The 15,983-nt window shown below is 45.1% G+C and overlaps 1 protein-coding gene across 3 annotated transcripts in view; it reads right to left on the bottom strand.

The window, feature by feature from the left end:
• FBXO22 (F-box protein 22) overlaps positions 1–15,983 on the bottom strand; it is a 49,919-nt gene that overhangs the window by 15,281 nt on the left and 18,655 nt on the right. The window contains exons 2-4 of one of the 3 annotated variants that reach the window (XM_078782051.1): positions 4,140–4,296; positions 3,900–3,999; positions 1,252–1,347 (exon numbers count right to left, since the gene is read on the bottom strand). In XM_078782051.1, coding sequence (XP_078638177.1) covers positions 1,252–1,347; positions 3,900–3,999; positions 4,140–4,296 — 353 coding nt within the window. Of the gene's footprint in view, positions 1–1,251; positions 1,348–3,861; positions 4,000–4,139; positions 4,354–15,983 lie in introns of those variants that run through there. The other 2 variants (XM_078782049.1, XM_078782050.1) reach the window with 2 other exon arrangements.

The following is a 15,983-nucleotide window of genomic DNA, read 5'->3' as shown; positions in this document are numbered from 1 at the left end:
CCTCAGATCGGCAGTCCGCAGACTCCTCACTCTCTGCAGACCTGGACAAAATCACAGACTGGTCAAACAAGTGGAACATGTCTTTCAATCCTGACAAATCTCACACTCTTACTATGTCTCTCTGAAAAGACCGACTGGAAAACCCTCACATCTAATTTCTCAACAATCCTCTCCAAGTCGTTATGTCGCTCAAGCTTTTGGGTCTCACTATCTGCCATGATCTATCTTGGGAAAACCACATTTCCAAGCTGGCCTCCAAAGCCAGTCGCCGACTGGGCATCCTCCGTCGTGCGAAGTCCTTCCTTGGCACACCTGAGCTCCTCACCACATACAAGGCTTTCATCCACGGCTCAATGGAATACTGTTCCCCCCTCTGGGCCGGTGCTCCTGCCTCACACTTAGCTCGGCTTCCCGCTGTTGAAACCAAAGCTTTCAGAATAATTGGAATCTCACGCGATGAAGCTAACTCCGAGGGCCTTTCACTCACTCACCGCCGGCAGGTTGGTGGTCGTTCTGTCTTCTACCGACTCCTCTCCGGCCTTGCTCCCCCAGCTCTCTCTGTCCCCCTAATATTCCTACAGGTCGCACAAGATCTGCCAGCAACCCTCTTATGGTTAAACTGCCAAAATCTAGGCTCTCTGCTCACCTTCACTCTTTCATTCCCTTTTTCTCCCGCCTTTGGAACAAACTCCACCACTCCCTTCAATCCCACTCCTCCCTCCAGGTCTTTAAAACAGCTGTTCACCACCATCTCTTATCTTCCCCCATCCAAAACCTTGATCTTTTCTACCCCCGCTAATTCACCCCAGATACACTTTTTTGAAATTCCAACTTCTTTCCTGGAAGTTCTTGCAGTGTCCATATGTTTTATACCTCTCCCACCTCCACCCAAGCCCTCTCCCTCCCACATTTCTCTCGATGTCCCTGCTCTCAAATGTTGCGTTTGTGTCCTTCCCCTTCTTTCCCCATCTTGTCTACCGCTCCCCTTATTTTGTGTTTTATGTGTCGGTTTGACTTTTTGTGTGATTAATGTTCGCTCTTTCACGAGCCTCGATCTTGTATTTAAAAAAAAGAAAAAAAAAAGTCACGACAAGAAAATTGTGTGGTTCCAAGCTTAATAGTTTGAAACCTCCATTTTAGCTGCTCAGCTGATGATCCAACCTCCAGGTTTTGTGTACCAACATTCATATATATGATATCATGATGTATGTGACTGTGGCAATGGTGAAAATGTTAAACATCTGAGCTTACCAATTACGCCAGGTGATGCTAGGCCCACAGTATGGCAGTCGTCTGGTAGCAATGTTTCTATTCTCGTAGCCATCATGCATGCAAACTCCAATCGTGCTGTACAGAGAACACAAAACAGTCTTCATGGCTTGCACCAGTATTTTCCGAGTTAAGAAGGAATTTTTTAAAAACCTCTTTTCACCTTCTAACACTTTACAAATCCCAAGCTTGTGACACGATGGAACACTGCTCCAACATTTGCTATGGAGATCCTCAGTGTTCTCAAAGAAGTGCAGGCTCGGGCTGTTCAGCTTGTGGGTGAATAACAATTCCATTACTGACAGGCTTCACCCCTGGCCTTCGACAAAACAATTTCCTCTTTACACTACCGGGCAAAAGTTTTAGAACACCTCAATTTTTCCAGTTTTTATTGAAATTTACGCAGTTTAATGTCTCAATGTACTCTGAAATTAAGCATAGAACAAATGAACAATTGGAGATAAAAAAGAAATCATAGAATCACTTTGTTCAACAAAATTTAATTTAAATCTTTGACTCAGCAAAGTATCCACCTTTTGCAGATATAACCGCCGAACACACTCATGGCATTCTTTCTACAATGGAAATCAAATATTGTTCGGGAAGTTCTTCCCAACACTGTTGCAGAAGTTCCCACAAATGTGTTGCACTTGTAGGTTGCTTTGCTTTCACCCTTCTGTCCAGTTAATCCCAAACCAGCTCGATGGGGTTTAAGTCTGGAGACTGTGATAGCCATTCCATGATTTGAAGCCTACCGTCTTGTTCTTTTCCTCTAAGGTAGTTTTGACATAGCCTGGAGGTGTTTTTAGGGTCATTATCTTGCTGTAGGATGAACCCCTGACCAGAGGCGTATACCAGAGGGTATTGCATGGTGCTGCAAAATGCTGTGGTAGCCCTTTTGGTTCAGGGTGCCAGTCACTCTGTGCAAGTCGCCGACTCTGGATCAAGCAAAAGAGACCCAGACCATCACGCTTCCTCCTCCATGTTTGACAGTTGGTTTCACACACTGAGGAACCATCCTTTCGCCTACTCGACGGCATACAAAAACCCTGCGTGATGAACCAAAGATTTCAAATTTTGATTCATCGGTCCATAAGACCTTCTTCCAGTCTTCAGTAGTCCACTGGTGGTGCTTCATGGCCCAGGCAAGCCTCTTTTTCTTATTTTGCCATCTTAGCAATGGCTTTCTTACTGCCACTCGACCTATCAAACCTGCAGCTCGAAGTCTTCTCTTCACAGTTGAAACTGAGACTTGCTTACTTCGACCAGTGTTAAGCTGTGCTTGAAGCTGTTGTCCTGTGAGCTGCCTATCACGCAAGCTGTTGACTCTCAGAAACTTGTCTTCTGATTCTGTTGTGGCTTTGGGTCTGCCAGACCTCTTCCTGTCAGGGTTTCTTCCAGTTTCCAAGTGCCTTTTGATGGTGTAGGAAACTGTACTCACTGACACCTTGGCTTTCTTTGCAATTTCTCTAAAGGAAAGACCTACACTTTTAAGGGTTATAATGGTCTGTCTTCCTTTGTTAATTGCCTTTTTCCTCGCCATTATGATAGCAATATACTACTTCCTGCAGTGCAATATTGTCCAAATAATGCTTCAGAGGGTGCAATAACAGTCTGTTCCAATACTGCTTTTATACAGACAGGGGGTTTGTAATCAAGTAATCAGCAGAGGTTGGGACACCTGTAGGAATTGTTTGCATCAACTTTCAAGGCTTAATTTACTTACATTGCTGCAGAACAGCTGTAAGTTGTTAACCCGTTACTTGTTCCCTGAAGAAGGCCTTTTTTTTTCCGAATACAACTGTGCAATTTACATTATTTTCCCGTTTTTGCTAACCTAAACTTTTTTTAAACCTCGAGCAGTTTACTGCTTACCTTTGTACCATTGCAGGTTATTCACTGGACTTGATTGCTTAAATTTCAATAAAAACTGGAAAAATTGAGGTGTTCAAAAACTTTTGACCGGTAGTGTATCTCTCTTCTACTATTAGTACCATTGCCGTACCATTGGCTGGGAGCCGCTGATGGAACACCTCCTGTATGTAGGTTAGGGAAGGAATTTGTAATTTCTTCATGGTGCTAGCGAAAGATTGCCTACTCTTCGCAAATGACAATGTGGGACCTTTAACATCTACCAACTATTGCTGGCAGACAGGACACCCTGTGTAATGTTCTTCTGAGGGATGGCAATCACATTGGTACCTTGGGCCTGCTTGTGAGACACCAGGATGACAGTTTGTAGCTGGGCTGAGATTCAAATCCAGGCTTGATGGCTAAAAGACGAGTGTGCGTACCTCTAGGCCATCCTGCGAGCCCTTACCCATGAGGCATCCTCACTTCACTTGATTGGCTTAAGCTACCACCCTTTACTCTAGACAATCCGGACATCACAACACATTTTACAAGTTCATCTCTTCGAGAATCAAGAGGAGATGACCTAAAAATAAAAATACTCATCCACTAACCTGTGTCATTTTGTTTTTAAAGATTGTTGAAAGGAAACCTATATCCAGCAAGCTTAGCTCCTTTTATTACCCGAAGGCATGCTTTATGTCAACCAACCTCCATTCCTCTGAACAAAAAGAGACTAACCTATCCAACAAACAAGATGACCCCTCAGTCTTAGGCACCTTTCTTCTTGGCTCGACGAACACGATGAGAACGAGGTGGTTGTAAGCAGTGTTCACTGTCAGCGACGTAGAACACGAACTGTGGAACTGCTTGTACTGTCTGACAACAAGCAAACTCATGCATAGACAAGGCAAACAAAGATCCAAGTAATATCACAGATCTTGAATGCAGCAGGCTAATGAGGCATGCCAGCAATGTGATAAAAAACCACCACACTGCAATTTATTATAAAAACGAACCTGCAGCCGTTGAGCCAAGGCTCGCACAAGAGCCCAATCGTCAGAGTCATTCCAGCTCTCAGACTCCATGCCTTCATCTGCAATTGATGAGACCCATTCCACAACTTGCCGACTGCGCAGGATGCGCATCGATACCGCTCTCCAAAGATGGCAAACACTAGCAGCAACAGAAAACATCAGGCAGGCATGGAGGAGCTGAGCGAGACAAGCTTTTCATCATTCATTATCAACAATGATCTTCCAGTGTCATAATGATGAAAATTAATTTGTCAATGCTGCTTTCGCCAACTGTATTCAGGTCTATGTTACAAACACTGCTTCAATAAAACATCAGGGAATATGATGCACAGCAGGTTATTGGATATCATTTTAAAGCTGTTCCAATCGAGAGGAAGACACACGGACAATTTCAGAAAATAAGGAATATAGCAAGAGATCTTTAAGGGGCAAGGGAGAAATATTAATTCCCAAGTCAAACAAAATGTCTGGATAGAACAAAGTATCTCCAAGCTGCTTTATATAGCAATTCTGAGGACACGAGTGCCCAAAATGTCTTCAAAGGGTGGCATTTGAACCGCCAACCTCCCAAACTGAGCGGATGCTCGAACAATTACACCACCGATTCTAGTAGGCTGTGCCAGGGAAACCTGTTGCACGAGAACGTAGATGGAAGGAAAATGGTTGTGGTCAAAATGGTAATTTCTCCCTTGTCTTATCCACCATGAGGGAGACTGCAGCCTTTTGCGGACAATCCGTTAATCTACTCATGTGCAAAGTCACACCCAACTCTTTGAAAAGGCGGAACACCCACTGAGCAAAGCCGCGACAGCCAACCTGAATAGGTAAAATTCGATATCGCCACCCCTGTTCATCACACATGGCACCATGTTAGGCGAGTTTGCTCTCATAAGACAATTCCATGTTTAATTCCCAAGGCACTGTCAGCTACACCATGAGAACCCTCCTCTTCTCTTCTGAACAAAGAACCATGTATGATCTCTGCGTAGTCCGGGCACCGACAATGGAAAAATGAGAGAGCTCTACGGCTTTTCACCATCAAGATATACGGCTTTCCGGCACATGGTAGCCAGAAAGTTCCCATCACTGTCTGTTTAAAAACTCTCTCCTCTCGTGAACACGATAAAAAGTTGATCTTTCTCACTTCTTGCAATAATGATCTTCACTTGCTCGTAATCTGTCTCATCCACAACTGGCGGTATCTGGTTGTGCCCCCATGTGTACTGCTAGAGAGCTCCCTCGCAACTCGATGGCACATAGCCTAAGTGTCCCGCACCGACCACATCACTGGCAGGCGTTAGATTCTGCCATATTCATCGGGGATTTGCGGAGGCTGGGAATAAGACCGATCTTAAGAAGCTAATGCGTGCTGGTTCCATGCCCCACAACTTTGACCATGTTATGTTGCACGCACTTGCTGTCGCCCATCCTGTCCACTGATGACGACGGATTGGCCAATCTCTTGCACTCATTTCCTCTTCAATCTGCTTCACCTCATCCGTCACAATCTCATACATTATTTGAGCCTCCAGTGCCTTGTATGGCATCCAATTCCTCGGCAGTCCTTCTGCACAGCTCCATGGATCGTTACGATAAAGTCAGAGGAATCATGCAACAACATAGACAACCTTGTCTTACACACTTGTGTAGACCCGAAGAGCTTGTGACGACCTGGGAAGTTACTCTCATCAATGGTGTGAATCCCACATGCCAACTCTGCTTCCATAAATTTACCTTCATGGTGATCTGCCAGGGGCAAGGAATACCAGGATCCAAGGCTTTTGACTAGTTTTTCCTTAACGATAGGAATTCGTTGCTCTCCGATGAAGAAAATAATCTCCTTATTGTACCCTCACGAATGAAAGACTGACTTTTCTTCACCTTGAATGTCCTTCTGCTCCAGTCCACCAGCTCTTCCGGGCTTCCCACATACACAGACACTTCATCATTGAGCACCGTGATGTCGTCCAATCAATGTAAATTCACACTGGAGGCAAAACTACTCCAGGGTCAAGATGCACACCTTGTGCAGCGCACTCAGCAACACAACCTCTCAACTCCATGGCCATCACAAACTAAAGTGGTGATGTATTTATACATCCCATTGGTATCCCAACCTCCAACACATGATTCTTGGAATATCTCATATCATCCACGATCATCATCAGCACTTCAAATCCGACATTTCAAACCACATTGCCAACGCATGCGATCTACATCGAATTATCAGTGTGTGCAATATACAGACTTGGCATTTAATATGGAATATTTTTTTTTCTTGACTTGGGTTTACTTTCTTAACTCAGTATATCAATCTGGTGAGTTTCTTTTACACTTTGGTGATTTATTTGTTAAAAGAACCATGTCACTGATTGTCTGTCGCAGCAAGAAGTCAACAACAGGATTATATCTCAGGTGGCGTGGCAAAATGTACGGACAGGTGCATTTGATGATTGGCTTCACAGTCGGGTATACAAGGGTTGTTGCGTTCTGTATTAGTGGAAAACAACTGCTGCACGTCTCCAAAAGTTATTGCCGCTTCCTCTGGAGATGGTCCGTCAACTCGACAATGCTGTTTGTCATGGAGTGGTGGCTTTACGAAATTACGGCATGAAACAGCGTGCTATTGCTCGGCAGTATGGCATCACTCAAGGTCAGGTGTCAAAGATCCTGAAACGAAATGCTCGGAGGGGTGTCCATACTCCAATACCGAAGCCAGGATGTCCCCGCAGAACCACAAGGAGGGATGATCGCCAGCTGCACCGGTTAGTCCGCAATGGCCGTACCAAGTCAGCTAATCGGCTTAGGGCTGAGTGGCAGCAACTGACAAATGTGCCTGTATCCAGAAGGCGAGTCAACCAACGACTGTTTCAAGCAGGCTATCGTGCCAGGCGTCCCCTGAGAAAGCCACGCCTGACCAGACAACACCGCCAGCGCCGATTGCAGTGGGCCAGAGACCCCCCGTCAATGGCAGCCAGGACACTGGAATCACGTGATCTTCAGTGACGAGTCTAGATTTCTGGTCTATCGTCAAGATGGCCGCGTCCGAGTGCGCAGACAAGTGCATGAAGCCTACAACAAATATTGTATTGTGCCAAGAGTCCAAGCTGGAGGTAGTGGAGTGACCGTTTGGGCTGCTTTTCATGCAGGAGGCAAAACTGCCTTGGTTGTTCTGAATGTAAACCTGAACCAGTTCAAGTACAGGGCCATTCTGGAAGAAACATTGCTTCCATTTGCTCGTGCAGCCGTTCGCGGAAACTTTGTCTTCCAAGATGACAATGCACGGCCTCATCGTGCTCGCATGATCCAAAACTTTCTTGCTGACCGTGGTGTAGAGCATATGGAGTGGCCTGCCATGTCCCCGGATATGAATCTGATAGAGAACTTGTGGGCAGAATTAACGCGTCAAATCGACCACTTGGACCAGCAGCCGACCTCTGTGCGTGAATTGCAGCAGGCTATTGTCACTGCATGGCAAGCGATTCCTGTCCAAACCTTGGCAAATCTCGTGAACAGCATGCCTCAACGTGGACGTGCTCTCCTGAATGCCCGTGGGGGTTACACGAAGTACTGAACTGTAATTTTACTGTCAGTAATGCCAGTCGTAATTTAACTTTTGTTTTTGTTGAATTTTTTTTTGGCTAATGTGCAAAATAGAGATACTTCTGGAAAACGTACAGAAGTTTAACACAGTACTGTCCATGAATTGAGTTCGATATCAGTTTGCATCACTTTCAAGGATCAATTTATTTGTTTTGAAATGTCAAATGTGGTTTTTGTTTCTTCTAAAGGTCACATTAACAAAATCTAGAATAATTTCAACATAATTCCAATGAACTTTTGGTTCTAAGACATCTTGAAAAGTAAGTTCACCCCCAAAAAAAATATATTCCATATTAAATGCCAAGTCTGTAAATAAACAGTCACGTGAAAAAGTAAGTACACCCCATGTAAAGTTTTGACTTTTTCAACATATTTCAACATACAGCTATTTGATCTTTATTTCAACAATATTGATAGAAAAAGGTGTTATAATATAACAAATATCATGAAACATTTACATTTTGTAGTCCATTGTATAATTTAAATAAACATAAATGCAAATTTCGCTGGTGGGAAAAAATAAGTACACCCCTACATTTATCACTACTTCAAATACCTAAAATTATAATCAGGTACACCAGCTCAGGTGCAAATGATTAGAACATCGTTAGAGAGGATCTTGGAGAAACCTGTCTTATTTAAACCTGACATTTAGTTTGGTTTGCTCTTTGTTGTTGAAGTGTGCGGCGTCACCATGCCTAGATCAGAAGAGCTCTCCGAGGCCTTCAGAAAGAAGGTTATAGATGCCTATGAGTCTGGGAAGGGATTTAAAAAGATCTCCAAACAATTTGAAATCAATCATTCGACTGTCCGGAAGATCATCTTCAAGTGGAGAAGATTCCAAACAACTGCCAACGTGTTCAGGCCAGGCCGCCCCAGCAAGTTCAGCCTGAGAGCAGACCGCAAGATGCTGAAATAAGTCTCGAAGAACCCAAGAATTTCATCACAGGACCGACAGGTAGCTCTTGCCACTGTTGATGTCAAAAGTGCCCGAGTCTACCATTAGAAAGAGGCTGGACAAATTTGATTGACATGGGAGGTGTGCCAGGAGGAAACCTTTGCTGTCCAGAAAGAACATCAGGACAAGACTAAAGTTTGCCAATGAACACCTGGGCAAAGACCAGCACTTCTGGAACAATATGCTCTGGACAGATGAGTCAAAGGTAGAGCTATTTGGCCACAGTACCAGAAGACATGTTTGGCGAAAACCAAAGACAGCATTTGACCACAAGAACCCGATACCAACTGTAAAGCATGGTGGTGGAAATATTATGGTTTGGGGCAGCTTTGCTGCATCAGGGCCTGGGCAGCTCACCATCATAGAATCCACTATGAATTCTTCATTGTACCAGAGGGTGCTTGAGGATAACGTGAGGCCATCTGTCGGAAAGTTGAAGCTCAACCAAAGGTAGACCCTGCAACGTGACAATGACCCTAAACATACCAGTAAATCCACCAAGGAATGGCTGAAAAGAAAGAAATGGAAGGTTCTGGAATGGCCAAATCAAAGCCCGGATCTAAATCCCATCGAGATGTTGTGGGGGGATTTGAAACGAGCTGTGCATGCAAGAAACCCCTCAAACATTGCACAGCTGAAAGAATTCTGCATGGAGGAGTGGGCAAAAATTTCTCCCAGTCGATGTCAGAGACTGGTTGACAGTTATAAGAAACGCCTACTTGAGGTTGTTTCTGCCAAAGGGGGCAATACCACCTATTAGAGCCAAGGGTGTACTTACTTTTTCCGCATGCGAAATTTGCATTTATGTTTATTTAAATTATACAATGGATTACAAAATGTAAATGTTTCATGATATTTGTTATATTATATCACCTTTATCTATCAATATTGCTGAAATGAAGATCAAATAGCTGTATGTTGAAATATGTTGAAAAAGTCAAAACTTCACATGGGGTGTACTTACTTTTTCACGTGACTGTATATATATACACATATATACATACATACATACATACATACATACATACATACATACATACATACATTCATCAAATGAATCAATTTTTAGTTCTCCAACCTTTAATGAGCAAACAAACAACTGCTCGACGTTTCGATCAGCAACACGGATAAACGTGCATCCACACCTTTCTCAAAAGTAAAGCAAAACAACTCTTTTCCCTCCCTTATATAAGGGAAAAAGGGTTGGGGACACCGAACCACCAATCATTGCTATGCTGGAACAACTCGTGGCATTCAAATTTAAACCGTAAATTAAAACCGTTGCACCATTGAAACCACACCTTGGGATGTTACATCAAAACAACCGTTAAATCACATGATGAATCGAACAAAACGCAGCATAATTCAAATAACCCCAAGGTGTGGTTCCCATGGTTCAAGACAAAACGCTGGACTGTTCTGAAGTGGCCAGCAATGAGTCCAGATCCAAATCCCATTGAACACCTGTGGGGAAATCTGAAAACAGCAGTTGGGAGAAGGTACCCTTCAAATCTGGGAGAACTGGAGCAGTTTGCACAAGAAGAGTGGGCCAAACTGCCAGTAGAGAGGTGTAGGAAGCTCATTCATGGCTACAGGAAGTACTTGACTGCAGTTATTTTGTCGGAAGGCTGTGCTACCAAATATTAACTCTGGTGTCAATAATTTTGTCAATGCCATTTCTGTTTATTTCCTGATTTAAAAGGATATATTAAATTCTGAATCAAAAACAAAGGTTCTGTAATATTAAGTGAAATAAAGAATTGTGGAGACCAAATACTTGTCAATTTCAACTTATTTTTTAGAAAAAAATTGTGTTATTTGAAAAAAGTGCAAGGGTGCCAATATTTTTGCCCACGACTGTAAATATATATGGTGGGGTATGCTTACACAATGTAAGCAACACGTTTTCATCCGTAGGTACATAATAAACAGAAGCATTATGATTATAGGAAAGCATCACCAACCTCTTGCTGGATATCAATTGAGGTTTTTCATTTTTTTAACGGATGTGTTTACGGTTTTTTTTTTTTTCAAGAGTAAAGAAAAACAAGTCTCACCCCCCTTATATCAAGGGAAAAGGTGGGGGTTGGGGGGGGGGTGACACCGAATCCACCAATCAATGCCGTTCTGGAACAAACTAGTGCCATTCAAATTTAAACCGTAACAACATGCATTTTAAAGGCCATTTTCCCTGCTAGAGCGGGGGTCAGCCTTGCGGTCCCCATGACAATCTTCTCCATTTTAAAAATGATTTAAATTTAAACCGTAAATCAAACCAAAAACCGTTGAACCAACTGAAACCATATATTGGGATGTTAAATCAAAACAAACGTTCAATCAAACAAACCGCAACATAATTCAATTAAATCGATGAAAAACAAACAAAAATTTAAATGTGATGGTGGTAATTTAAATAAATTAAGCTAAACGATAAACATAAAAGAAATGGCCTAAGATACAGGGACGACTGTGAAATATATATATATATAAAACACTGTGTGTGTATGTGTATGTATGTGTGTGTGTGTGTGTGTGTGTGTGTGTGTGTGTGTGTGTTACCGATAGACTCCGAAACGGAGAGGCTCACGTGCTTGACATTTGGCATAGACATGGCCATTGAGCCTGGGACGAACATGGCCGAGACAATATTTGACGAGATCCATATTTTTTATTCATATTTACCTCAGCGCATTTCAGCGAAGTACCCACTAATCTCAGCCAGTGCGAGCAGCTTGCCGATTCGCTCAGAGCGATCACGTGATGTTCCTTCCCGTCACACGTCACACGTTTGCACGTAATTCAGGGCGAAAAGCCATTGCGTTTTTTCACCTTTATGCGATCGTGTTTTGTGTCGATTTTGTGCGATATGAATTAAATTTTAATTCATATTTTGTGTTTACGAATTCGAATACGAAGGATTTCCCCTTTCCCCTTTCGATTTCGAATACGAATCGAATACGAGCTTGAGTCGAGAGGGCGAATGTACGGGTTGGGAATGTGTGGGTCTCCCTTCCCCCGCCCGGCAATGCCGGTACTGGAGGGCGTGGGTCACAGGATCGGTGAGTCTCCAAAATCCGCTTCGTGCTCTTTCGAAGATGCAGGACGATGTCGCGATTGTTGTGCTGCTCTCCGACCATGAGAACTGCAACGTCATTGTTGACTGGCCCTCCCCTTCCCTCCTCCCCCTCCCCTCCCCTCCTCCCCCTCCCCTCCTCCCCCCTCCCCTCCCTCACCCCTCCCCTCCCCCCTCACCCCCCTATCCCTCCCCTCCCATCCCTCACCCTCACCCTCCCCATCCCCCCTCTTTTCCCCTCTCCTCCTCCTCCTCCTCCTCTTCTCCACCTCTCCCCTCTCTCCCCTCCCCTCCCCCCCCCCCGTTCCCCTCCCCTCCCCCGCCCAGCAATGCCGGGTACTTCTGCTAGTAGTGTTATAAAAAGGGTGAGAGGTGGGAGGGATGGTGGGGAGCGGGGGATTTAGGGGAGAGGGGGATGGAGGAGGCAGGGGATGGAGAAGGGGTGATGGAGGGGGAGGAGGTGGGGGGGTGATGGAGGGAGAGGAGGTGGGGGATGATGGAGGGGGAGGAGGTGGGGGGTGATGGAGGGGGAGGGGGAGGGGGAGGAGATGGAGGAGGAGGGGTGGTGATGCAGGGGGTAAAGCAGTGATGGAGGGGGAAAGGGGGGTGATGGAGGGGGAATGGGGGGGTGATGGAGGGGGAATAGGGGGGGGGTGATGGAGGGGGAAGGGAGGTGATGGAGGGGAAGGGGAGGTGATGGAGGGGGAAGGGGAGGTGATGGAGGGGGAGCGAGGGTGATGGAGGGGGAGGAGGTGGGGGTGATGGAGGGGGAGGGGTGGGGGTGATGGAGGGGGAGGGGTGGGGGTGATGGAGGGCAAGGGGTTGGGGGGAGGATGGAGGGCTAAATGTGGGGATGCATATAAAGTAACAATGTACATCAAAGTGACAGCAAACGAGATACTAATTTATATGCTTGGTAATAGTTTATAGTATATATTTCTATTATTATTCATATATATGTATGTACATATATATATATATACAACTGTGAGAAATAGTAGAAACTCCACAGTACGAGCAGGGCGTCTCATTTGCATTGAATAAATAATCGGGAGATTGAATAAGACGCGGACGTAGCTTCAGGGCTTCGATCTTTAATTCGACAAGCTTTCGACCAACAAAGGTCTTCTTCTGAGTCGGCCCCAAGTTCAACGGAAGGATTTACTCGGCCCCCTCCATCACCCCCCACCTCCTCCCCCTCCATCACCCCTTTTCCATCCCCTGCCTCATATATATATATATATATATATATATATATATATATATATATATATATATATATATATATATATATATATATATATATATATATATATATTGTTGCGGATTCGGTGGTCGGCGCTCCCCCTTATCAAGGGGGGGTTAATCCCCTTGTCTTTTAAGCTGGCCGTCCCCCAATCCTGGAAATTATTACGTTCCTTCCGGTAGGAATTAGCTAGGGTGATTGGTCAATGAAGTCCCAAATACCTACTTACTAACCCCGACCGCGAGCAGGGAAATAACTCCCGCTCGAACTACGGATAAGATGGAATATTGCTGAGCGGTTAGCAATCCGCGATCCGAGCCGTTACCAAATGACTAAACCCGATCCTGAGCGGTTTCCAAATCGTGTCACAGGTACTCAATTGAAAGAAAGGACGGAGGCGATCGAATAAGAGGAAACCAGAGTAAGGGAAGAACAAAGAGTGGGTTTATTAATTATTTACAAGACCCAAAGAAGAGGAAACGAAAGCATGTACAAGAAAGGAGAAACAAAAGGACACAGGCAGACTTACCTATACAGTTCTAACTTATCACAACCCCAGGACAAACAGACTTACATGGGATGGCAGCTGGTAGGGGGGGAAGTTCCAGGCGATGGGATCCGGCTCCGGTCCAGGCTCCGTGTCCATGGGCGAAGAACGGCAGGCAGCTTCACGTATCGTTGGCGCGCGACCGGACCTTACATATGCGAGGGGCTCGAATGCTGCGTATGTATAGCGTGCCGAACGCTCTCTCTCTCCCGATCAATCAAGGTCCGTATCAAACGGAAGTTCGTATCAAACGATGGTTCCCTGCGCAGTTCGTTGAAACAAGCGCGCCTCCGCGCTGACCTCTGGATAACGTTACAGACGTCTCCGCACAGTTCCTTCAATAGCAACGGTCCCAGCTGCGCAGTTCTGAAAGCAGTCCTCGCGCCTGCGCTTATATAACGTGCTTTGAAATCAATGCGCGCTTCATAGAGACACGCCCGCCAGTGAGCTCACCTCAGCCCTGGTTGGATAGCGAGGGCTCAACGGCTCCGCCCTTGACGCCTTGTTGACAGGGCCACGTCTCGTTCTTGGCGCTCCACCCCCTTCTTCTCCAAGCTTGACCGCGTGCGTAATGGCGTTTGGAGCGAGGCAGCGAACGCTGCTGGGTGAGCAGAGGCGCGTAACACAATTTGGAGAGAGAGACTGGCAAAATGGACGGAATGGGGCCTATCTTATTTAATTAATGCAACGCAGATTCAACTATTGGGAACACAGCCTTATCTGAAACACATACTAAGGAAATAACTGACAGTCCTATGGTGTCCTATGTGTTGCATATGGACTAACTATGGGTGCGACCTTTGACCTTTTAAATGATGGATTATTTACAAGATGTGATTATTTATTTACAAAGTGAGGGGTTCTCAAAACCGCAACACTGCACCCTCCTTTCCTCCAGGCCTTTCCCGCGCCGAAACAACTTTAACTTCGTGTGACACTTAGGTGTGGTTACCCTCTACTTTTAACCTCACCCTGAGTGCGCCAGTTTTAACACTAAATATGTCTCGCCTGCTGCGTTGCATCCTATCTAACTGACTCAAGCCCACAGACTAACTGAATTGCGGAATTATTCTGAAACTACACATTTTGCCGGTGGGGAGCATTATTTACAAAAACACTACTATTTTGATTATTTACAACTACAACCCAGGACCTGTCTTTTGTGGGAAAAGCAGAACTTTTGAAAAGAGGAAGAATATTGAGTACCAGTTCACTGGTAATTCCCTGCTTGTCGTAAAAGGCGACAAAAAGGGTTGGCGGCAGGAAGGGCATCCGGCCGTAAAACATTGTTCAAAAAAGGGGACCAACAAAAACAACAACAACCACGGTGCCCGAAAAAGGCCAACCCCCGCCTTGCGGGGGAAAATGGCCTCGAAAGGTGTTTTTTTGTTGTTGTTGTTTTTACAACCCAGGACCTGTCTTTTGTGGGAAAAGCAGAACTTTTGAAAAGAGGAAGAATATTGCCATGCACTGCACCGATACACCATACCATATGCACCCATAAAATAAAATGCACTAAAAGCACCAAAAAGCACCATCATTAAAAAAATGCACAAAACACATTTTAAAATAATAAAATGGTGTCTTCTTTCTTCTCTGCTTGTCTGCTGGGCCACTGGTTCTGGTTGTCGATGGATCTTCTTCATCTTAATGTTATTTATAAATAAAAGGGCACACACCACATCCGCTTTTTATTACTCATGGCCAGCAGGGCCAACGTAGGTGGGTCCACCTGCATGGCATGGAGGCCACTTTAAGAACAGTGGTCCGCAACCAGATACCGCTAGCAATAATGGTCGGTCCCAGCAGACGTGCCAGGCCACAGTACGTGTGGTCCATAAGGTGGTGCTATGCCACAGAACGTGTGGTCCATATGGTGCATCAGTGCAGGCCGGAGGCAGCGGAGGTGCGGGCACACAACTGCAGTCACCTGCGCACTCCCCCTGGGCCCAAAAAAAAAAACAAGTCCATGAGTGGGGGAAGGAGGACAAGCAAAGCAGCGGGCAAGGGCGCAAGGGTACACATTAATACAAGATAATGCAACATGGAGAGCGCGCTAAGAAAGCTCGTCCCTATCCGTACGTCACCCCCCATGTCACCTACACGAACCTTGCCCCTCCCCGTATTTACACTTTTTACAAATTCGTCGCTATCGTCTTGTCCTTCCCATCCCCTCTAGTTCCAAATTTGTCATCAATACCCCCTAAGGAGGAAGGGATGGAATATAAACAATGTTACCCCCACGTCATGATGCGTCTCACATTTCCAAATATTTGCCAAAACATGGTGTGGAGTCTTATCACCTTGGTGAGTGGATGCGGATGGTGCGAAGAGATTTTCTCCTAACTACTTTCTAAATGACATTAACAGTTTTAAACTACCCGGGGTCTTTCCCTGCA

The sequence above is a fragment of the Myxine glutinosa genome, chromosome 7, assembly GCF_964187855.1.
Source record: "Myxine glutinosa chromosome 7, kmMyxGlut1.1, whole genome shotgun sequence".
NCBI lineage: Eukaryota > Metazoa > Chordata > Myxini > Myxiniformes > Myxinidae > Myxine > Myxine glutinosa.
This window is presented reverse-complemented; position numbering and strand designations above follow the sequence as displayed.